Source organism: Oncorhynchus keta, chromosome 20 (genome assembly GCF_023373465.1).
Source record: "Oncorhynchus keta strain PuntledgeMale-10-30-2019 chromosome 20, Oket_V2, whole genome shotgun sequence".
NCBI classification, from domain to species: domain Eukaryota; kingdom Metazoa; phylum Chordata; class Actinopteri; order Salmoniformes; family Salmonidae; genus Oncorhynchus; species Oncorhynchus keta.
Genome location: NC_068440.1, coordinates 345,014 through 369,170, shown reverse-complemented (window position 1 = coordinate 369,170; position 24,157 = coordinate 345,014). Strand labels below are relative to the sequence as shown.

At 41.2% G+C, this 24,157-nt stretch overlaps 1 protein-coding gene across 1 annotated transcript; it reads left to right on the top strand.

Moving 5' to 3' along the window:
- The first annotated feature begins 2,460 nt into the window (after positions 1 to 2,460).
- Positions 2,461 to 22,937, top strand: LOC118399100 (protein S100-A16-like). Its single transcript, XM_035794887.2, has 4 exons — positions 2,461 to 2,628; positions 13,465 to 13,595; positions 18,869 to 22,453; positions 22,886 to 22,937. The coding sequence occupies exons 2-3, from the start codon at positions 13,476 to 13,478 to the stop codon at positions 19,214 to 19,216; spliced, it is 468 nt and encodes a 155-aa protein (XP_035650780.1). The 5' UTR covers positions 2,461 to 2,628; positions 13,465 to 13,475; the 3' UTR covers positions 19,217 to 22,453; positions 22,886 to 22,937.
- The last annotated feature ends 1,220 nt before the right edge of the window (positions 22,938 to 24,157 follow it).

The following is a 24,157-nucleotide window of genomic DNA, read 5'->3' as shown; positions in this document are numbered from 1 at the left end:
GGTCATAAGTAGTGCACTACATCGGGCATAGTGTACCATTTGGGATGTAGGCTTAGGGCATCGGGCATAGTGTACCATTTGGGATGTAGGCTTAGCCCTCTTTAGCACCCACTTAATACTTGGCATCCATTTCGCAGTACATTATTATCTAGAGCAGTGAGTGAGTGGCTGAATGACAGCCTGATAACAAGCATCCTATATGTGGGTGATTGCAGGTCTAATCCTTGTCTGTGCAATTTCTATTGCTCTCGGATGAGCTTGCATACCCAAACACACACTCATGCACCCAAAGTAGTGCACTATATAGGGAATAGGATGCTTTTTGGGATGCAGTCACTGATATTTGCTCTGGCATAAACCTTCCATTTTATTCTGCAAAATTACACTAACCAAAGTTTGTCGAACTCCGACTCAGTGCCATATGATCTGTAGTATTCTTGACGATTAGATGGCAGAGTAGCCTTTCCATGCAGCTCATTGCTAATCCAGTCTGGGCCTGAATGGGTCACTGTCCCCTCTTTCCTCTCTGATTGCCTGCAGAATACCAGCGATACAGGCGTCATCGAGCAGCTCATAGGTTCGTTGGATGAAAACAACGCAGCAGCTGATTGGAAAACTTACCAACAAGCAAGTGGGCTTTTAGCCAATAAAAACAATGTGTTGGATTCCGTTGGATGTGTATCAATGTGCAATTAAATGATCCTCTATGTAGCTGTGTGGCAAGCTTTTAATCTGAATTGACATGCACAATTATTCAGTTGATCATTTTCTAAAGCAGGAGACTTTCAACAAAAGGATCCATTGTCTTAACTCTCCTTCTGTCTATTTTTGGTTCATTGACATCTATTACTCAGAGATGCACTGGCCATAGGGCAATTCTGGAAAATGCCAGATTAGCTGGTCCATCTTTAGCTCAATGGGCCTGTCTAAATGGTGGATTGGAGGCCTAGAGGGGAGAAAATGGGCCTGCTCATTGGAAATGCCGGGGGGGAGATTTCTGGACTGTCCACCACCCTTTTGTACATCCTCTCATTTAGTGTGGGTGTATCACAACCTTTATTTAATAGCATAATTGGATAGTAACACTATACTGCTCCCACAATTACATGAGTTACAGTGATCCTATAGGGGTTCATAATGCCTGTACAAAGCAGCCTTTCCAATTGTTACAGTGATGTAAGTGCAGTCTACATCCCTGCTGCTAACTACCATCTGTGTCTCCATTACCAGTCTACATTTTATCCTAGGTCAACAACAATACATTGGATACAGGAAAGTTGCTTGCCTGTCCATGTACTCTATTGTTTAATTACATGTACATTTTGCTTGTTTAGTGAATGGTCAAAAATAGTGCACTATATGGGGAAGTAGATGTTTCCATTGCAATTTTGATACTGGGCATCAGACTTTGGACTTTATATCCTAATTAAACACAAGGTGCCAGTGTGGGCGTGATGGCTGACAAATCATTGTCAGCAATGAGAAACAGCGTGACACCCCCCCGGGGCGGGAGATTGGGCAGGACTAGACTTCTAAGTGGGATCAAAAGTTGTGTGTGTGTGAGAGAGAGCACATGCATTTCACTGCAGTAGTCCTGGAGTGGTCTGGACATCCTCCTAAGGCAGTTACCACTTGATTGGCTTGAGTCTGGGTGTATGAGAGGGGTAAAGATCACTACTGTCCACAAATTGGCCTAATGCCTCAATCACAACCACAGTACATTTAATTTCCAATGGAACGCTGCATTTGCCTTGCAGCATTTCGTTGCAGAGAATTTCAGTGCGTTCTGTGTGGTGCATATGTAGGATTTATCGAAAGTATGCATCAAACTGTATGCATCGAAGGTGTAACAGAAATGGTAGTAGAGGATGAATGTTGAACTTTTGCTGCACACATATCCAGATGTCGCGTACCATTTTATGGAATGACAGTGTTGGTGTGATCTAGGTGTAAGTCTAAACTTGTGTTAATTTCATAAAATGAAACTGCCAGTTAATTTAGGATATAAAGGGTTGTGCAATTAAATGGGTAGCCTAGTGGTTAGAGCGTTGGACTAGTAACCGGAAGGTTGCAAGTTCAAACCCCTTAGCTGACAAGGTACAAATCTGTCGTTCTGCCCCTGAACAGGCAGTTAACCCACTGTTCCTAGGCCGTCATTGAAAATAAGAATTTGTTCTTAACTGACTTGCCTAGTTAAATAAAGGTAAAATAAAAAAATAAAAAAGCAACTCAACACTCAAATCTCTCCCCGTATCATCTATTAATCTGAATATCCTACTCAAATTATTGGCCTGGAACAAAGCAAATCAGACGACATAAAGAAGCACCACATGCCAAAGATAATAGAATAGAGAGAAAATATGTTCCAAGGTTGATATACATTTTACCCACTCATATAAAAGTTGTTTTACGTCTCTTACACATTCCCCACTTTCGCACTCTCCCAGGTACACGCCCTTTGACTTGTCAGGGGAAAAAAGTTTAAGAAAAAACTAAATCAAGGAAGAGATTCTGCAGCTCTAGTTTGGCACGTTTTGGGGGGGGTTCTCAAACCGAGGACATAGACGGGAAAATAAACACAAAATTGGGCACACGTGAACTGTTTGCTTGCCCTGTAGGAAGTATATGGTGAGTTACATATTTTGTTCATGCTTTATTGAAAAAGTTTTGCACTGTAAACGTGCTTAAATCATAACGCTTATGCCACGTTTTAGATACACCCTTGCAGGAACTGTCTCGTGAAACGTATACGCTCTAAGAGACAGTGCCAATGACGAAGCTGTTAGAGACTTCAAGAAAGACTGGGTTTTTTTAAAGTAGCAAATAACGTTCGATTTTAAAGGGCAAAAAACGATTTAACTATATGTCAGTAGTGCATTATTTATCATAAACGCATAGCCCTTCTTGATCATTATTGATCAGTCATAGCGAGTGCACTCTCAACCCAAAAATAGCCGATAAGTGTGCCTCTTTTGTAAAACGGATCGATCATCTTGCCTACCATGAGCAATATGAGCCTGTTTGGTTTGTACAACTGGCCTAAAATGTATTGACTATTTAAATAACATATTAAACCTACACTGTAAAGATGTTACCTGTATTTCATATTACAGTACAGTACACCTACTGTAATATGGTATCAAAGCAAGCACTTTAATGACGCACAGTACATGACTGTATTCAACTGTAAAAGTAAATGCTACCATAATCGGAATGAATTAATGGATTAATTAAATTAGTTGAGGGGAAGGATTTGTATTTCACAGTATTTTACTGTAATTAAAGGTTTAATACTTGCTGCCACTCCAACCAACCTGGCCTCAGAGCATTTCGTATTGTTCTGTACATAAATGCGAGACACTTCATTTAGTATGACATGTTACGGTGGTATCTATTAATTGTGGATGTACATCACCCATTTTGTATGATTTGTATTATATGTTGCGAATTTGCAAAACCTATCAAATGTTACGAATGTTGCTAGGTGGCCAACGTTAATTAGCTTTCTAATGTTAGCTAGACTATGGGTTAGGGTTAAGTTTAGGAGTTAGGTTAAAGGGTTATTAAGGTAAGGTTTAGGGGAAGGGTTAAGGTTAGGGGAAGGGTTAGTTAAAAGGGTTAAGATTAGAGTTAGGGGAATGGTTATCTAACATGCTAAGTAGTTGCAAAGTATCTAAAAAGTAGTAAGTAATTGAAAGTTGCTAAAATGCTAAAGTTGTCTGTGACCTTTGGGTTGCTAGACGTTTGCGTTATACGCCCACTCAACCCACCCTTGCGAGTTCGAATCTCATCACAGACAACTTTTTGCATTATAGCTAAAGTATATAGCCACAACCTAACTTGTTCCTCTCTTAATATTTCATGCCACACAAGCGGTAGTATTGTCATTACTCAGAGCACGTACTGTATCACATTCGCCCATTTGGAAAGGCAACACTCAATCTACTTTGGGCTCTGGAGTGAAACGGAAAACCTCTGGGTGTCTATATTTAATTATTTGCTGAGTTGTTTTTTGGCCTTTGCTCGACATAATAGTTGGTGTGTGTCGGAACTGAGGTGGGGTCAGAGCTGTCCTTGTGACGTCGGCTAAGTAATAGAAGCCCCGTGTTCATTAGTTTGGAGATGAGGTTGACTGTCACTGACCTTGACTGTGAGAAGGCATAGCCAGGTTGCAGCCAGTCCACCAAGTAAATAATACATGTAAGAATAGGACAGAAATGGCAGTGCAAGAATAGTGACTGTGGGTTTTGTTGTAAAGAGTTTGAGGATTACCAGGGAATGACGGGTCATTGTGGTTCATGTAGGCCAACATCCGCGAAGGTGTGAACTCTGGTGCGCATGGATCCGTTAGGCCTACTTATCAATGTTTCTCCTTGGGCTTCACCTCTTCGTTGGGGCCATATTTAGATTTTGCATGTCAATTCATAGTGCAATTAAAAACAATCTAACTGTACAACTTTTTACATTTCAATAATCAGAAAGAATATATGTTTATCCAAACAGCCTACTCTAATGCCTCAAGTCTATAAAAATCCAGAGAGTAGCTACTACACTCTCATTGGACTTTACCCTTATCAGTTGCCTCTTTTCAATCACATATATGGTAGGTCTATATATAACCACATAATAACACATGTCTCTTCGGTAATTGGTATCAATCAATGTATGGTGTTAATGTAGATGTAGCAACAGTAAAGAGTGTTAGAACCACAGGGTCAGACTTAGTACCGGTTGCGGTTGACAGTATTTCTTGGAGCTTGTCAGAGTGGACAATGAAAGTGTAGCTTTTAATATGCTGCCCTCACTCTTTCTCAGCATAATTAGGCTAATATCCATGTTTCCTAATTGCCTGTGGATGTGGAGATTGCACTAGGAGAAGGAGGGTTTGGAAGAGAGGGGAGAAGAAGGTGATGAGGAGGTGCTGAAGTGTGACATGTTTCTTTACAATGGCAGATTTATTTACCTTCTCAAAAGCCCCCTCGGATTTCCAAAAACAGATTTAACAAGTGAAAGTCTATTGTAAAAAGCTATAAGGTACACTGTAACAAGAAGCACATGGCTGAGCACTTTAATCACCACTTCATTAAGTCAGGATTCCTATTTTACTCAGCCATGCCTCCTGGCCCAACATTTCCTCATCTCTCACCCCTTCTAATGTGACTAGCCCCGACGCTTCTCCATCTTATTCCCCAGCCCCGCTACAAAGTTTCTCCCTGCAGGCGGTCACTGAGTCCGAGGTGCTGAAGCAGCTCCTTAAACTTGACCCCATTAAAACATCTTGGTCAGATGGCTTAGACCTTTCTTTAAGACCTCTAGAAGTGCAAGTGAAATTAAACACCAAATATTCAGTAATATACTGTACTGTAATGTGTAAACACTTAGGATCTAATCTACTTGCACCAATCCCTAGTATTTACAGTAAAAAACATTTAATTCATCCATTAATTCATTCCGATTATGGTAGCATTTACTTTTTTACAGTATAATACAGTGAATATTACTTTATTGTACTGTGTATAATTACAAAGGACTTTCTTTGATACCGTATCTATATTACAGTAGGTGTACTGTAATATGAAATACAGATTTTTACGTGCCACCGAGCTGCCTGTAAACTACTGTCAAATTCACAGTAACCCCTTTACAGTGTATGCTTTTTCTTGGCAGATGTGTGTGTGTACTTTGTGTGCTACATTTAAATAAGTTGACAAACGAGTGAGGTTGGCCAACTTAACATCTCCGTTCACTAGTTTGGTGCAGAGTTGGCCTGTAAATTCCTATCATGTTTAACTGATCTCCACTGACAAAAATTTGTATTTTTTTGCTCAGTGTGAGGGCAATCTTACACATACAGCTGTCTATTGTGAGTAATAGGACACATATTACGCATATCTCGTGCAATCAGTCCTACACTCATGGCCTATATTACATGCAGTACCAGGCAACAGTTTGGAAACACCTACTCATTCCAGGGGTTTTCTTTATTTGGACTATTTTCTACATTGTAGAATAATAGTGAATACATCAAAACTATGAAATTAAACATATGGAATCATGTAGTAACAAAAAATGTGTTAAACAAATCTAAATATATTTTAGATTCTTCAAAATAGCCACCCTTTGCCTTGATGACAGCTTTGCACACTCTTGGCGTTCTCTCAACCAGCTTCATTAGGTAGTCACCTGGAATGTATTTCAATTAACAGGTGTGCTTAATTAAAAGTTCATTTGTGGAATTTCTTTCCTTCTTAATGCGTTTGAGCCAATCAGTTGTATTGTGGCAAGGTAGGGGTGGTATACAGAAGATAACCCTATTTGGTAAAAGACCAAGTCCATATTATGGCAAGAACAGCTCAAAAAAGCTAAGAGCAACGACAGTCCATCATTGCTTTAAGACATGACGGTCAGTCAATCTGGAAAATTTCAAGAACTTTGAACGTTTCTTCAAGTGCAGTCGCAAAAACCATCAAGCTATATGATGAAACTGGCTCTCATGAGGACCGCCACAGGAAAGGAAGCCCCATAGTTACCTCTGCTGCAGAGGATAAGTTTATTAGAGTTAACTGCACCCCCCGATTGCAGCCCAAATAAATGCTTCACAAAGTTCAAGTAACAGACACATCTCAACAACTGTTCAGGCCTTCATGGTCGAATTGCTGCAAAGAAACCACTACTAAAGGACACCAATAAAAAGTGATTTGCTTGGACCACGAAACACGAGCAATTTACATTAGACCGGTGGAAATCTGCCCTTTGGTCTGATGAGTTCAAATTTGAAATATTTTCTTCTAACCGCTGTGTCTTTGTGAGACTCCGAGTAGGTGAACTGATGATCGGCGCATGTGTGGTTCCCACCCTGAAGCATGGAGGAGGAGGTGTGATGGTGCGGGGGTTCTTTGCTGGTGACACTGTCTGTAATTTATTTTGAATTCAAGGCAAACTTAGCCAGCATGGTTACCACAGCATTCTGCAGTGATACGTCATCCCATCTGGTTTGTGCTTAGTGGACTATCATTTGTTTTTCAACAGGACAATGACCCAACACTCCTCCAGGATGTGTAAGGGCTACTTGACCAAGAAGGTGAGTGATGTAGTGCTGCATCAGGTGACCAGGCCTCCACAATCACCCGACCTCAACTCAATTGAGATAGTTCGGGATGAGTTGGACTGTAGAGTGAAGGAAAAGCACCCAAAAAGTGCTCAGCATATGTAGGAAGTCCTTCAAGACTGTTGGAAAAGCATTCCAGGTGAAGCTGGTTGAGAGAATGCCAAGCGTGTGCAAAGCTGTTGTCAAGGCAAAGGGTGGCCACTTTGAAGAATATTAAATATAAAATATATTTAGATTAGTTTAACACTTTTTTGGTTACTACATGATTCCATATGTGTTATTTAATAGTTTTGATGCCTTCGCTATTATTCTACAATGTAGAAAATAGTAAAGATAAAGAAAAATCCTTGAATGAGTAGGTGTGTCCAAAATTTTGACATACTGTACATACAACCGTATTACTCATATATAAACTCAGGGGCATAAAGCACACACAAACACGGATCCACGCACACACACACATACACACACACACTAACATATTCACTATGTAAAATGTCTGTCCCTCACAAAATCTAGAAATGCCTTTTGAAATCGCATGAGAGTGTTCTGTGCATAAGGGTGTGAGTAAGGCAAGAGAGATAAAAGAGACAGAGCGAGACAGATAAAGAATGAAAAAGAGAGATAGAGGAAGCGAGAGAGTAACATAAAGAAAGAGAGAGAGATCGCAAGAGAGAGCTAGAAAAAGGTTGAGAGCAGGCAGGTAATCCCTGAGGTAATCTGAAGCCCTGGCTGTGTGGTGGCTTCAGTAGATCAGATGACCTATCAAAGATCAGAACTTCCATTGTGCATCGGCGCTTGTCTCTCAGTCAGACTCTCTATCACCTTCTTAGTTTATCGCTCATCGCCTGTCTGTCGCCTACCTACCCTATCCTACCAAGAAGTTCCAGACACAACACCTGAAACGACAAGCCTTTATATATCTCAGGGAGATTCACTGTTTATTTTTCCACTGTGGTGCCTATCTTTGTCTCCTTAAATTAGATTTTCACAAAAATAATTACAGTGCATTCAGTAAGTATTCAGACCCCTCTACCCTTTTTCCACATTTAGATACGTTACAGCCTTATTCTAAAATAGAAATAAAAATGTTCCTCATCAATCTGCACACAATGCCCCATAATGGCAAAGTGAAAACAGGTTTTTAGAAATGTTTGCCATGTATTAAAAATAAAAATTCGAAATTGAGATCAGGTGCATCTCGTTTCCATTGATCATCCGTGAGATGTTTCAACTAGAGGTCGACCGATTAATCAGAATGGCCGATTAATTAGGGCCGATTTCAAGTTTTTAGAACAAAAAAATGTACACGCCTTTATTTAATATTTTATTTAACTAGGCAAGCCAGTTAAGAACACATTCTTATTTTCAATGACGGCCTAGGAACGGTGGTGGGTTAACTGCCTCGTTTAGGGGCAGAACAACAGATTTTCACCTTGTCAGCTCGGGGGATTCAAACTTGCAACCTGTTAACTAGTCCAACGCTCTAACCACCTGCCTCTCATTGCACTCCACGAGGAGACTGCCTGTTACGCGAATGCAGTAAGCCAAGATAAGTTGCTAGCTAGCATTAACCTTATTTTATAAAAATCAATCCATCAATCATAATCACTAGTTAACTACACATGGTTGATGATATTACTAGTTTATCTAGCGTGTCCCGCGTTACATATAATCGATGCGGTGCGTATCGTTGCTCCATTGTGTACCTAACCATGAACATCAATGCCTTTCTTAAAATCAATACACAGAAGTATATATTTTTAAACCTGCATATTTATCTAAAACAAATCCAGGTTAGCAGGCAATATTAACCAGGTGAAATTGTGTCACTTCTCTTGCGTTTATTGCACGCAGAGTCAGTGTATATGCAACAGTTTGGGCCGCCTAATTTGCCAGGATGTTAGGTAATTATGACATAACATTGAAGGTTGTGGAATGTAACAGGAATATTTAGACTAATGGATGCCACCCCTTCGATAAAATACAAACGGTTCCGTATTTCACTGAAAGAATAAATTGTTTTCGAGATGATAGTTTCCGGATTCGACCATATTAATGATCTATGGCTTGTATTTCTGTGTGTTATTATGTTATATATATAAATAAAGGTAAAATAAAAATAATTAAGTCTATTATTTGATAGAGCAGTCTGACTGAGCGGTGGTAGGCAGCAGCAGGCTCGTAAGCATTCATTCAAACTGCACTTTCGTGCATTTTTCCAGCAGCTCTTCGTTGTGCGTCAAACATTGCGCTGTTTATGACTTCAAGCCTATCAACTCCCGAGATTAGGTTTGTGTAACCGATGTGAAATGGCTAGCTAGTTAGCAGGGTGCGCGCTAATAGCCTTTCAAACGTCACTTGCTCTCAGACTTGGAGTTGTTGTTCCCCTTGCTCTGCATGAGTAACGCTGCTTCGAGAGTGGCTGTTGTCGTTGTGTTCCTGGTTCGAGCCCAGGGAGGAGCGAGGATAGGGACGGAAGCTATACTGTTACACTGGCAATACTAAAGTGCCTATAAGAACATACAATAGTCAAAGGTATATGAAATACAAATGGCATAGAGAGAAATAGTCCTATAATTCCTATAATAACTACAACCTAAAACTTCTTACCTGGGAATATTGAAGATTCATGTTAAAAGGAACCACCAGCTTTCATATGTTCTCATGTTCTGAGCAAGGAACTTAAACGTTAGCTTTCTTACATGGCACATTGGCACACATGGCACACGCTTTTACTTTCTTCTCCAACACTTTGTTTTTGCATTATTTAACCAAATTGAACATGTTTTATTATTTATTTGAGGCCAAATTGATTTTATTGATTTATTGATATTAAGTTAAAATAAGTGTTCATTCAGTATTGTTGTAATTGTCATTATTACAATAAATGTCAAAAAATCGTCCAATTAATTGGTATCGGCTTTTTCTTGGTCCTCCAATAACCGCTATCGGTATCGGCATTGAGAAATCATAATTGTTCGACCTCTAGTTTCTACAACTTGATTGGAGAAATTCTACAAGTTGTTGATTCTAAAACTTGATCTCACCTGTGGTAAATTCAATTGAGTCCACCTGTGGTAAATTCAATTGATTGGACATGATTTGGTCTATATAAAGTCCCACAATTGACAGTACATGTCAGAGCAAAAACCAAACCATGATGTCGAAGGAATTGTCCGTAGAGCTCCGAGACATGATTGTGTCGAGGCACAGATCTTGGGAAGGGTACCAAAAAATGTCTGCAGCGTTGAAGGTCCGCAAGATCACAGTGGCCTCCATCATTCTTAAATGGAAGAAGTTTGGAACCTCCAAGCCTCTTCCTAGAGCTGGCCGCCCGGCCAAACTGAGCAATTGCGGGAGAAGGGCCTTGGTCAGGGAGGTGAACAAGAACCCAATGGTCACTCTGACAGAACTCCAGAGTTCCTCTGTGGATATGGGAGAACCTTCCAGAAGGACAACCATCTCTGCAGCACTCCACCAATCAGGCCTTTATGGTAGAGTGGACAAACGGAAGCCAATCCTCAGTAAAAGGCACATTACAGCCCGCTTGGAGTTTGTCAAAAAAGCACCTATAGGACTCTCAGACCATGAGAAACAAGATTCTCTGGTCTGAAAAAAACAAGATTGAACTCTTTGGCCTGAATGTCAAGGGTCAAATCTGGCAGCATCATGCTGTAGGGTTGTTTTTCAGTGGCAGAGACTGGGAGACTAGTCAGGATCGAAGGAAAGATGAACGGAGTAATGTACAGAGAGATCCTTGATAAAAACCTGCTCCATATTGCTCAGGACCTCGGACTGGGGCGAAGGTTTACCTTCCATCAGGACAACGACCTTAAGCACACAGCCAAGACAATGCAGGAGTGGCTTCGGGAGAAGTCTCTGAATGTCCTTGAGTGGCCCAGCCAGAGCCCGGAATTGAACCCGATCAAACATTTCTGGAGACACCAGAAAATAGCTGTGCCGCAACGCTCCCATCCAACCTGACAGAACTTGAGAGGATCTGGAGAGACGTGTACAAAGCTCTCCCTCGCCCCCCATTTGGCAAATTTGACCATAATTCCATCCTCCTGATTCCTGCTCAACAAGCAAAACAGACAACAGGAAGCACCAGTGACTTTCAGACTGGAATATGTTCTTCCGATGGCATTGAGGAGTACACCACATCAGTCACTGGCTTCATCAATAATTGCATCGATGACGTCGACCCTACAGTGACATACCCCAACAGGAAGCCATGGATTACAGGCAACATCCGCACTGAGCTAAAGGGTGGAGCTGCCGCTTTCAAGGAGCGAGACTCTAACCCGGACGCTTTTAAGAAATCCCGCTATGCCCTCCGATGAACCATCAAACAGTCAAAGCGTCATCTAAGATCGAATCGTGCTACAACGGCTCCGACGCTCATCGGATGTGGAAGGGCTTGCAAACTATTACAGACTACAAAGAGATGCACAGCCGAGAGCTGCCCAGTGACATGAGCCAACCAGACGAGCTAAATTACTTCTATGCTTGCTTCATGGCGAGTAACACTGAAACATGCATGAGAGCATCAGCTGTTCCGGATGACTGTGTGATCACGCTCTCCGCAGCCAATGTGAGTAAGACCTTTAAACAGGTCAACATTCACAAGGCCGCAGGACCAGATGGATTACCAGGACGTGTACTCTGAGCATGCTCTGACCAACTGGTAAGTGTCTTCACTGACATTTTCAACCTCTCCCTGTCTGAATCTGTAATACCAACATGTTTCAAGCAGACCAACATAGTCCCTGTGCACAAGAACACTAAGGTAACCTGCCTAAATGACTACCGACCCGTAGCACTCACGTCTGTAGCCATGAAATGCTTTGAAAGGCTGGTCATGGCTCACATCAACACCATTATCCCAGAAACCCTAGACCCTCTCCAATTTGCATACCGCCCCAACAGGACCACAGATGATGCAATCTCTATTGCACTCCACACTGCTCCTTCACACCTGGACAAAGGAATCACCTATGTGAGAATGCTAATCATTAACTACAGCTCAGCGTTCAACACCATAGTGCCCTCAAAACTCATTACTAACCTAAGGACCCTGTGACTAAACATCTCCCTCTGCAACTGGATCCTGAACTTCCTGACGGGCCACCCCCAGGTGGTAAGGGTAGGTAATAACACATCCGCCACACTGATCTTCAACACAGGGGCCCATTAGGGGTGCATGCTCAGTCCCCTCCTGTACTCCCTGTTCACTCATGACTGCACTGCCAGGCACAACTCCAACACCATCGTTAAGTTTGCAGATGAAACAACAGTGGTAGGCCTGATCACCGACAACGACTTGACAGCCTATAGGGAGGAGATCTGAGACACGGCCGTGTGGTGCCAGATCAATAAACCCTCCATCAACATGATCAAGATAAAGGAGATGATTGTGGACTACAGGAAAATGAGGACCGTGCATGCCCCCATTCTCATCGAAGGGGCTCTGTAGTGGGGCAGGTTGAGATCTTCAAGTTCCTTAGTGTCCACATCACTAGCAAAAAAAAACATGTTCCAAACACACCAAGACAGTTGTGAAGAGGGCACAACAAAACCTATTCCCCCTCAGGAGACTGAAAAGATTTGTCATGGGTCATCAGATCCTCAAAAGGTTATACAGCTGCACCATCGAGAGCATCCTGACGGGTTGCATCACTGCCTGGTATGGCAACTGCTCGGTCTCTGACCGCAAGTATTTCACTGGGGCCAAGCTTCCTGCCATCCAGGACCTCTATACCAGGCTGTGTCAGAGGAAGGCCATAAAAATTGTCATAGACTCCAGCCACCCTAGTCGTAGGCTGCTCTCTCTGCTACCGCACGGCAAGTGGTACCAGAGCGCCAAGTCTAGGTCCAAGAGGCTTCTAAAACAGCTTCTACCCCCAAGCCATAAGACTCCTGAACATCTAATCAATATGCATTGCCCCCCTTCTTTTACGCTGTTGCTACTCTCTGTTATTATCTATGCATAGTCACTTTAATAACTCTACCTACATGTACATATTACCTCGATTACCACGACTAACCGGTGCCCCCGCACATTGACTCTGTACTGGTACCCCCTGTATATAGCCTCGCTATTGTTATTTTACTGCTGCTCTTTAATTATTTGTTACATTTATTTCTTACAACTGTTTTTTTGGTTAAGGGCTTGTAAGTAAGCATTTCACTAAGGCATTCGGCACGTGACAAATACAATTATCTCTCTCTCACTCTCTCTCTCTCTCTCTCTCTCTCTCTCTCTCTCTCTCTCTCTCTCTCTCTCTCTCTCTCTCTCTCAACCACCTTGTCAAAAAAAACTTACCACACCCTACCCTTCTTTCTCTGGGCAGAGAGAGCAGTCATGGAGTCGGCCATTCAGACTATAGTTGGTGTCTTCCTGAAGTCAGCCAAGGGAAAGGAGAGTTTGGGAGGGAATGACTTCCAGAAGCTGGTGAAGAGCCAACTCCACAACATCATGATGGTCAGTTAGACAGCAGCCTCCACACTCACCAGCTATAAATACTACACCTTTCTGAACTCTTTGACTGAGCTATATTTGTTAAGCTAAATATCACTTTATTCGTCAATTGTATGTCTGCTTTATCCTAACCCCTCCGAAATACACACATACAGTGGTGGTCCAAAATGATTGTCACCCTTGATAAAGAGGATCAATAATGACTATATAAAATAAGTCATTCAAATGCTGAGCTATATTCTTTTTTGCTGAGCTATATTATTTATACTAATTAAATTGCTCAGAGAAAGAGATTTTGTTTAGCAAGTAATAAAATGTTTTCTCAAAAAAGTAGGGGTCAAAATTATTGACACCTAAAGATTCTTGTGGATAAAGTAGTCAAATGTTTAGTATTTGGTCCCTTATTCCAATGACCATATCAACCTTGTGACTCTTCTTGCAACCAATAAAATGTTATATACACTACCGTTCAAAAGTTTGGGGTCACTTAGAAATGTCCTTGTTTTCCATGAAAACATAAATGAAATTAGTTGCAAAATGAATAGGAAATATAGTCAAGACGTTGACAAGGTTATAAATAATGATTTTTAATTGAAATAATAATGGTGTCCTTCAAACTTTGCTTTCATCAAAGAATCCTCCATTTACAGCAATACAGCTTTGTAGACCTTTGGCTTTCCAGTTTGTTGAGGTAATCTGAAGATATTTCACCCCATGCTTCCTGACGCACCTTCCACAAGTTGGGTTGGCTTGATGGGCATTTCTTACGTACCATACGGTCAAGCTGCTCCCATAACAGCTCAATAGGATTGAGATCCGGTGACTGTGCTGGGCACTCCATTATAGACAGAATACAGAATGTTCTTTAACTGACTTGCCAAGTTACATAAAGGTTAAAAATAGTTTGGAGCTGTGCTTTGGGTCATTGTCCTGTTGTAGGATGAATTTGGCTCCAATTAAGCGCTGTCCACAGGATATATCATGGTGTTGCAAAATGGAGTGATAGCCTTCCTTCTTCAACTTCCCTTTTACCCTGTACAAATCTCCCACTTTACCACTACCAAAGCACCCCCAGAACATCACATTGCCTCCACCATGCTTGACAGATGGCGGCAAGCACTCCTCCAGCATCTTTTCATTTTTTCTGCGTCCTCATGAATGTTCTTCTTTGTGATCCGAACACCTCAAACTTAGATTCGTCTGTCCATAACACGTTTTTCCCTATCTTCCTCTGTCCAGTGTCTGTGTTCTTTTGCCCATTTTAATCTTTTATTTTTATTGGCCAGTCTGATATATGGCTTTTTCTTTGCAACTGCGCCAAGAACAGGTCCTCACTGTTGACGTTGAGACTGGTGTTTTGCGGGTTCTATTTAACCTGTTGAATCTAGGGGGCACTATTTTCAGTTTTGGAAAAATAACGTTCCCAAAGTAAACAGGCTATTTTATCAGGACAAGATGCTAGAATAATGCATATAATTGACAGCTTAGGATAGAAAACACTCTAAAGTTTCCAAAACTGTAACAATATTGTCTGTGAGTATAACAGAACTGATATTGCAGGCAAAAGTCAGAGAAAAATCCAATCAGGAAGGGACTCTTATTTAGAAAGCTCTGCGTTCCTATGCGTCCCTATTGAGCAGCGAATGAGATATCAACCAGATTCCTTTTTCTATGGCTTCCCTAATGTTTCTAGTGTCACAATACATAGATGCAGGCTTTTATTTTGAAAAATGAGCCTGAACATTGCGTCAGTGGTCAGCTGGAGTCTCTCAGAGTGTTTTGTGCGTAAAAGACAAATGCAGCCATTGTTTCTCTCTTTCCTACTAAGAAGCCACCTGTCCCGGTTGATATATTATCGAATAGATATTTGAAAAACACCTTGAGGATTGATTATAAACAACGTTTGCCATGTTTCTGTCGATATTATGGAGCTAATTTGGAATATTTTTTGGCGTTGTCGTGACCGAATTCTCAGCCAAACGTGAAGAACTAACGGAGTTATTTCGGCTACAAAAATAATATTTTTAGAAAAAAGGAACATTTGCTATCTAACTGGGAGTCTTGTGAGTGAAAACATCCGAAGCTCATCAAAGGGAAATGATTTAATTTGATTGCTTTTCTGATTTTCGTGACCAGGTTGCCTGCTGCTAGCGAGGCATAATGCTATGCTAGGCTATCGATAAATTTACACAAATGCTTGTCTTGCTTTGGCTGTAAAGCATATTTTCACAATCTGAGATGACAGGGTGATTAACAAAAGGCTAAGCTGTGTTTCAATATATTTCACTTGTGATTTCATGAATATGAATATTTTCTAGTGATATTTATGTCCGTTGCGTCATGCTAATTAGTGTCAGTTGATGACAACACTCCCGGATCCGGGATGCTTAGTTACAATTAATAAAGCTGCCAGTTGAGGACTTGTGAGCTGTCTGTTTCTCAAACCAGACACCCTAATGTACTTGTCTTCTTGCTCATTTGTGCACCGGGGCCTCCCACACCTCTTCCTATTCTGGTTAGAGCCAGTTTGCGCTGTTCTGTGAAGGGAGTAGTACACAGCGTTTTACGAGATCTTCAGTTTCATGGCAATTTCTTGCATGGAATAGACTTCATTTCTCAGAACAAGAATAGTCTGACGAGTTTCAGAAGAAGGATCTTTGTTTCTGGCCATTTTGAGCCTGTAATCGAACCCACAAATGCTGATGCTCCTGATACTCAACTAGTCTAAAGAAGGCCAGTTTTATTGCTTCTTTAAACAGGACAACCGTTTTCAGCTGTGCTATCATAATTGTAAAAGCGTTTTCTAATGAACAATTAGCCTTTTAAAATTATAATCTTGGATTAGCTAACAAAACGTGCCATTGGAACATAGGAGTGTGGTTGCTGATAATGGGCCTCTGTACGCCTATGTAGATATTCCATTAAAAAATCTGCAGTTTCCTGCTACAATAGTCATTTACAACATTTACAATGTCTACATCGTATTTCTGATCAATTTGATGTTATTTTAATGGACAGAAAATGTGCTTTTCTTTCTTTTTTTCTTTATTCAAAAATAAGGACATTTCTAAGTGACATCAAACTTTTGAACAGTAGTGTGTGTGTATATATATATATAGTTGAAGTCGTAAGTTTACATACACTTAGGTTGCTGTCATTAAACCTAGTTTTTCAACCACTCCACAAATTTCTTGTTAGCACATAATTTTTCCAAGAATTGTTTACAGACAGATTATCTCACTTACAATTCACTGTATCACATTTTCACTGGGTCAGAAGTTTACATACACTAAGGTGACTGTGTCTTTAAACAGCTTGGAGAATTCCAGAAAATGATGTCATGGCTTTAGAAGCTTCTGATAGACTAATTGACATCATTTGAGTCAATTGGAGGTGTACCTGTGGATGTATTTCAAGGTCAACCTTCAAACTCATTGCCTCTTTGCTTGACATCATGGGAAAATCAAAAGAAATCAGCCAAGACCTCCACAAGTCTGGTTCATCCTTGGGAACAATTTCTAAATGCCGGAAGGTACCGAATCTTTACTAGGTTAAATGTCAGGAATTGTGAGTTAGGATCACCACTTTATTTTAAGAATTTGAAATGTCAGAATAATAGTAGAGAGAATGATTCATTTCAGCTTTTATTTCTTTCATCACATTGCCAGTGGGTCAGAAGTTTACAAGTTTACTCAATTAGTATTTGGTAGCATTGCCTTTAAATCGTTTAACTTGGGTCAAACATTTCGGGTAGACTTCCACAAGCTTCCCACAATAAGTTTGATGAATTTTGGCCCATTCCTCCTGACAGAGCTGGTGTAATTGAGTCAGGTTTGTAAGGTCTCCTTGCTCGCACACGCTTTTTCAGTTCTGCCCACAAATTTTCTATAGAATTGAGGTCAGGGCTTTGTTATGGCCACTCCAATACCTTGACTTTGTTGTCCTTAAGCCATTTTGCTCTGGAAGTATGCTTGGAGTCATTGTCCATTTGGAAGACCGATTTGCGACCAAGCTTTAACCTCCTGACTGTTGCCTTGAGATGTTGCTTCAATATATGCACATAATTTTCCTGCCTCATGATGCCATATATTTTGTGAAGTGCACCAGTCCCTCCTGCAGCAAAGCACCCCCACAACATGATGTACCCGCACTGGAATTGTGATACAGTGAAATAATCTGCATGTAAACAATTGTTGGGAAAATGACTTGTGTCATGCACAAGGTAGATATCCTAACCGACTTGCCAAAACTATAGTTTGTTAACAAGAAATGTGTGGAGTGGTTGAACAACGAGTTTTAATGACTCCAACCTAAGTGTATGTAAACTTCCGACTTCAACTGTACATATAAGTAAATAATATATAATAATAATATATTCCATTTAGCAGACGCTTTTATCCAAAGCGACTTACAGTCATGTGTGCATACATTCTACGTATGGGTGGTCCCGGGAATCGAACCCACTACCCTGGCATTACAAGTGCCATGCTCTACCAACTGTGCTACAGAACGACCACATAAAGAATGGATTAAGAATATATATATATACATATATGTCAGAGCAGCATTGGACTAAGATACAGTGGCATAGTATAGAGTACAGTATATACATATGAAATGGGTGATGCAATTTTTACACACAATTAAAGTGACTAAGATACCGTAGAATAGTATTTAGCACGGTTCAATTTATACATATGAGATCGGTAAATGCAAGATACGGAGACATTATTAAAGTGGCTAGGGTTTCATTTCCTTAAAGTGGCCAGTGATTCCTAATCTATGTCTGTAGGCAGCAGCCTCTGATGTGCTGGAGATGGCTGTTTAACAGTCAGTGGTGTAGTATAGAATACAATGCAGTATATACATTTGAAATGCGTGATGCAATATGTAAACACATTTTAAAAGTGACTAAGATACCGTAGAATAGTGTGCATTTTATACATATGAGACTGAAACCTTTTTAAAGTGGCTAGTGATCCATTTCTAAAAGTGGCCAGTGATTCCTAATCTATGTCTATAGGCAGCTGCCTTTGATGCGCTGGAGATGGCTGTTTAGCAGTCTGATGACCTTGAGACTAACATATAAAATGGGTGGGTTGCACCTAAAATGAATACATTCTTAAACTGGGTTGAATCAAGGTATGTCTATTAATCATGCTGCACAAAACAATACTGCACCTTGTGATGTAAGGGGTCAGTTACTACTGAGGCCACCTCTGCTGGTGTCGCCTCTGAGTCATGTCTGCCCGTCTCTGTATCTACCCTGCACCCAGGACACGGACAGCTCCGAGGCGGTGAAGAAAATGCGACAGGGCCTGGACTCCAACCAGGACGGTAAAGTCAACTTCGAGGAGTACATGGACCTGGTGGGCTACCTGGCAACCTCCCTGAGTGTGCAATGTACTGCCGCCGTGGAGACGCCAGCCGAGAGCGCTGCCACCGCACCGGAGATCGGGAATACGCCAGCAGACGTAGAGGAAAAGAAGACAGAAGCGGAGGCACAGCCAGAGGCAGCCACAGCTGTAGAGGAAGAGAAGGTTGAAGTGGTAGAAAAGGTGGAAGAGGCGGAAAATGTGGAGGAGCCAGCAGCAGCTGGGGAGAAGATAGAGGAGGCGTCATAGGAGTTTACTACCGGTCCTTTCCGGACATTACAATTACACACCAACACCAAACTGATATACACCACACTACCCTAATACACACTACAGTACACTATTACAGCCCACCCTTGAAACAGGTGTGCTGCAATAATACCACGACATTACAGTATATGTTGGAACCCCACAATAACACATTTATTTTCATACACACATACATACACCCAGTATTTGGTCCTAAAATACACTAGTACACACTGCAACATACTATAAACATCAATCCATACTTTCTTGATATACAGTATACTTAGTATTACTAACATACATTACACTATAATTACTTACATTACAGCAGTACATGCCATTATATGTTGATATACTTCCCACTATATAGCACACTATAGCTCATTATATGGATATTTAATACATTCTGCCATTGATTGACATGTGACATTTTGACACACCCTCTGAAATGTTGGCACATTTCCACACATGGAGAACTCAATGACCTTGACATACACTGACACACATGCTACTATGTGTGTCATTGTATGATGCAATACTAAATTGAGTTATATTTGGATTCCTTCGCTCTCCCTTTGCATATCTACAATGACGTAATGCAAAACTATACTACAGTACATTCCACAATGTACAGTCAAGTCAGGCCATCTCAACTCGTTCTTCTGAGAAGGATGCTTGGCTTAATGGCTTTGCATGATGCAAGTAAGCACAGATGCGTGGATGCATGCCATATTCTACACAGCAAATTCTCTAGTGTTAAATCAACACTGACAGTGTTACATTTAACACGGGTCCAGTGTCTATACGGTCCACACTGTCAGTGTTCAATTAACACACTGCTTAGTGTAAAGCCTTATTTGCGTATTTCCCAGAGTGCCTTGCCTTTCAAGTGAAGTGCAGAGTTACCACCCATGACAGTATTTGTTCCTGACAGAAACATGGTTGTTGCATTCATCAGTTTTAAGTCCTGTGGCCTTCACCAAGTGAAGTCCTAAGTGAATATGTTCTCATTAAAATGTAATTATTTAACACAATACAACATGTATTTCACAAGGCCTTAGTTTTACCATAATACAGTAACCTGAAACTCATGGTTTACAGGCCACATCAGGCCTGCAAGCAACATCATACTTGCTTGGGGATATCAAACATCAACCACAACTTTTATTCAGATTGACTGCCGGGTTGAGAAGATTAAGATATATATATATATATATGCCATTTAGCAGACGCTTTTATCCAAAGCGACTTACAGTCAGTCATGTGTGCATACATTCTACGTATGGGTGGTCCCGAGAATCGAACCCACTACCCTGGCGTTACAAGCGCCATGCTCTACCAACTGAGCTACAGAAGGACCAAGATAAGAGACTACCTAAACCATCTTTTTTTATTCCCTTTTCTCCCCAATTTCGTGGTATACAATTGGTAGTTACAATCTTGTCCCATCGCTGCAACTCCCATACGGACTCGGGAGAGGCGAAGGTCGAGAGCCGTGTGTCCTCCAAAGCACAACCCAGCCAAGCCGCACTGCTTCTTGACACAATGCCCGCTCAACCCAGAAGCCAGCCACACCAATGTGTAAGAGGAAATGCCATACACCTGGCAACTGTGTCAGTGTACACTGCGCCCAGCCCACCACAGGAGTCGCTAGTGCACAATGGGACAAATGGGACAAACGGCTAATTGTGCACCACCCCATGGGTCTCCCGGTCACAGCCAGAGCCTGGTCTCGAACCAGGATCTCTAGTGGCAGTGCCTTAGACCACTGTGCCACTCGGGAGGCCCGACCTAAACCATCTTAACTGGAACAACCATTTCAGTAACAGATACGAGAGTCCCAAGTAACAGATTGGATTACATGCAAAAAACATATACAGTACCAGTCAAAAGTTTGAACACACCTACTCATTCAAGGGTTTTTCTTGATTTGTACTATTTTCTACATTGTTGAATAATAGTGAATACATCAAAACTATGAAATAACACATATGGAATCATGTAGTAACCAAAAAAAGTGTCAAACAAATCTAAATGTATGTTATATTTTAAATTCTTCAAAGTAGCCACCCTTGGCCTCGATGACAGTTTTAGACACTCTTGACATTCTCTCAGCCAGCTTCATGAGGTAGTCACCTGGAATGCTTTCCCAATGGTCTTGAAGGAGTCCCAACATATGCTGAACACTTGTTGGCTGCTTCACTCTGCGGTCCAACTCATCCCAAACCATCTCAATTGGGTTGATGTCAGGGGATTGTGGAGGCCGGGTCATCTGATGCAGCACTGCATCACTCTCCTTCTTGGTATATAGCCCTTACACAGCCTGTTGAAAAACAAATGATAGTCCCACTAAGCACATACTAGATGGGATGGCGTATCGTTGCAGAATGCTGTTGTAGCCATGCTGGTTCAGTATGCCTTGAATTCTAAATAAATCACTGGCAGTGTCACCAGAAAAGCACCATCACACCTCCTCCTCCATGCTTCACGGTGGGAACTACACATACAGAGATCATCAATTCACCTACTCGGCGTCTTACAAAGACACGGTGGTTGGAACCAAAAGTCTCACATTTTGACTAATCCGACCAAAGGACAGATTTCCACAGATCTAATGTCCATTGCTCATGTTTCTTGGCCCAAGCAAGTCTCTTCTTATTATTGGTGTCCTTTAGTAGTGGTTTCTTTGCAGCAATTTGGCCATGAAGGCCTGATTCACAGTCTCCTCTGAACAGTTGATTTTGAGACGTGTCTATTACTTGAACTCTGTGAAGCATTTATTTGAGCTGCAATCTGAGGTGCAGTTAACTCTAATGCATGTATCCTCTGCAGCAGAGGTAACTCTGGGTCTTCCTTTCCTGTGGTAGTCCTCATGAGAGCCAGTTTCATCATAGCGCTTGATGGTTTTGCAATTGCACTTGAATAAACTCAAAGTTCTTGACATTTTCTGGATTGATTGACCTTCATGTCTTAAAGTAATGATGGACTGATTTCTCTTTGCTTATTTCTGCTGTTTTTGCCATTATATAGATTGGTCTTTTACCAAATAGGGCTATCTTCTGTATACCTCCCCTACCTTGTCACAACACAAATTATTGGCTGAAACGTATTAAGAAAGAAAGAAATTCCACATATTGACTTTTAACAAGGCACACCTGTTCATTGAAATGCATTCCAGGAGACTACCTCATGAAGCTGACTGAGAGAATACCAAGACTGTGAAAAGCTGTCATCAAGGTAAAGGGTTGCTACTTTGAAGAATCTCACATATAAAATATATTTTGATTTGTTTAAAACTTTTTTGCTTACTACGTGATTCCATATGTGTTATTTCAAATTCAAAATAGTGAAAATCTAGAAAAACCCTTGAATGAGTAGGTGTTTCCAAACTTTTTACTGGTACTGTTTATTGAAACAATTCTAAAACTCTACCTGCAATAGAGCATGCTGGGAAATATGATAATGATGTGCTTGGTTTCAGTTTAACACTGGTTATTAAAACCAACACTGGGATTCTTGTACACCAATGAGTGTTGCTGTAACACTTACAGAGTGAATTTGTAAGTTCTCTCTCTCTCTCTCTCTCTCTCTCTCTCTCTCTCTCTCTCTCTCTCTCTCTCTCTCTCTCTGTGTGTTCTCTTCCATTGCAACTCTGTCATTGAAATGAAGCTCTGGCATGTCATGACAATAAACAAATTGTGTTGCTGGGGTTCTTACTTAGTTCAGACTAGTCTTTCTCTCTTTCTCTGTCTTTGCTTTGTCTATCTCATTTTCTGGAAGATCCAAGCAGGGCAGCATCCACAGTTTATGGACTCCGCTCCGCTACTAGCTAGCCAATAGCTATGGATTTGGAGCTGGAAGATCAGGTGTGGTGTGTCCTAATAATGGCCTTCTAGTAAATAATTAAGGGGCCCAGGATGGAATTAACACCAGGGGACCCTTGTGGCCCCAAGGGAGCCCGAAATAGCCCTCAAGCAGCAAGCCACTGACCCTGGAAGGCCCCTAGGGGCCCTTGAGATTGGGCCCAAGCCGTTTCTCCATGCAACCCAATCCACCGGAACCAGAACCAGGAAGAAAGGAAGGAAAAAACTCGCCCAAACGTTAAGAAAAGAGGCTCTTATAGCCTATTGGAGACATCACATCTGACAAAAGAAACTTGACCCTTGTTTAGGTATTGTGCAGGTATTTTTTTCTACACTCTTAGAATTTATTTTGCTATGTATAACCTAAAAGGGTTCTTCAGTTGTCCCTATTGACGGTTGTCCATGTAGAACCCTTTCCACAGAGGGCCAAAAGGGTTCGACCTGGAACCAATAAGGATACTACTATGGGGGCAGCTGAAGTACCCTTTTGGAATCTTTTTTTGTTGTTGTATATTTTTGTTGTTTTTGTTTTCTTCCTGTTTCTGCTACCATCAGGTTTGCTGCGTTACCTGGTCACACCCCTGTTCTCTGTGTTGAGAAACCCTGTTTGACCTGCAACTATTTTCCCAGTGCTTAAAACCATTGACTTAGCCATGGCTTAATACCGTTGCCTTAACCATAGTGGCCACATCCTTGGACAAAAACCAACACAAGAGTTACTTGATTACTGATAGCTATCTGTGACTCATCTGAAGATCCTGAGTTCCAATGAAACTGTCAGACCTGGGTTCAAATACTATTTGAAATCTTTTAAATACTTTCAGTGTTTGCTCTAGTCTGCCTGGGGTGCCAGATGGGCAGGTTTTGCCGTTTTTTTGACTATTCTATTGGTCCATTAAGCAAGGAAATCTTGGCCAAATGATTTCAAATAGTATTTGAACCCAGGTCTGTAAACTGCATTACCCCTTAGCCCAGTAGTGTTACACAGCATGTGACTATTGTTTGCTATATATTATTTTGTTAATATTACTAACTTTTATTGATTAAACAGCTACTATTATTTGATAATATAACTATT

Bases quoted from the DNA above. Each gene is read 5' to 3' on its own strand.
- LOC118399100 (XM_035794887.2), top strand. From the start codon at position 13,476: ATGGAGTCGGCCATTCAGACTATAGTTGGTGTCTTCCTGAAGTCAGCC. The intron at 13,596-18,868 runs GTCAGTTAGACA...CCCTGCACCCAG, and splicing joins AACTCCACAACATCATGATG to GACACGGACAGCTCCGAGGC.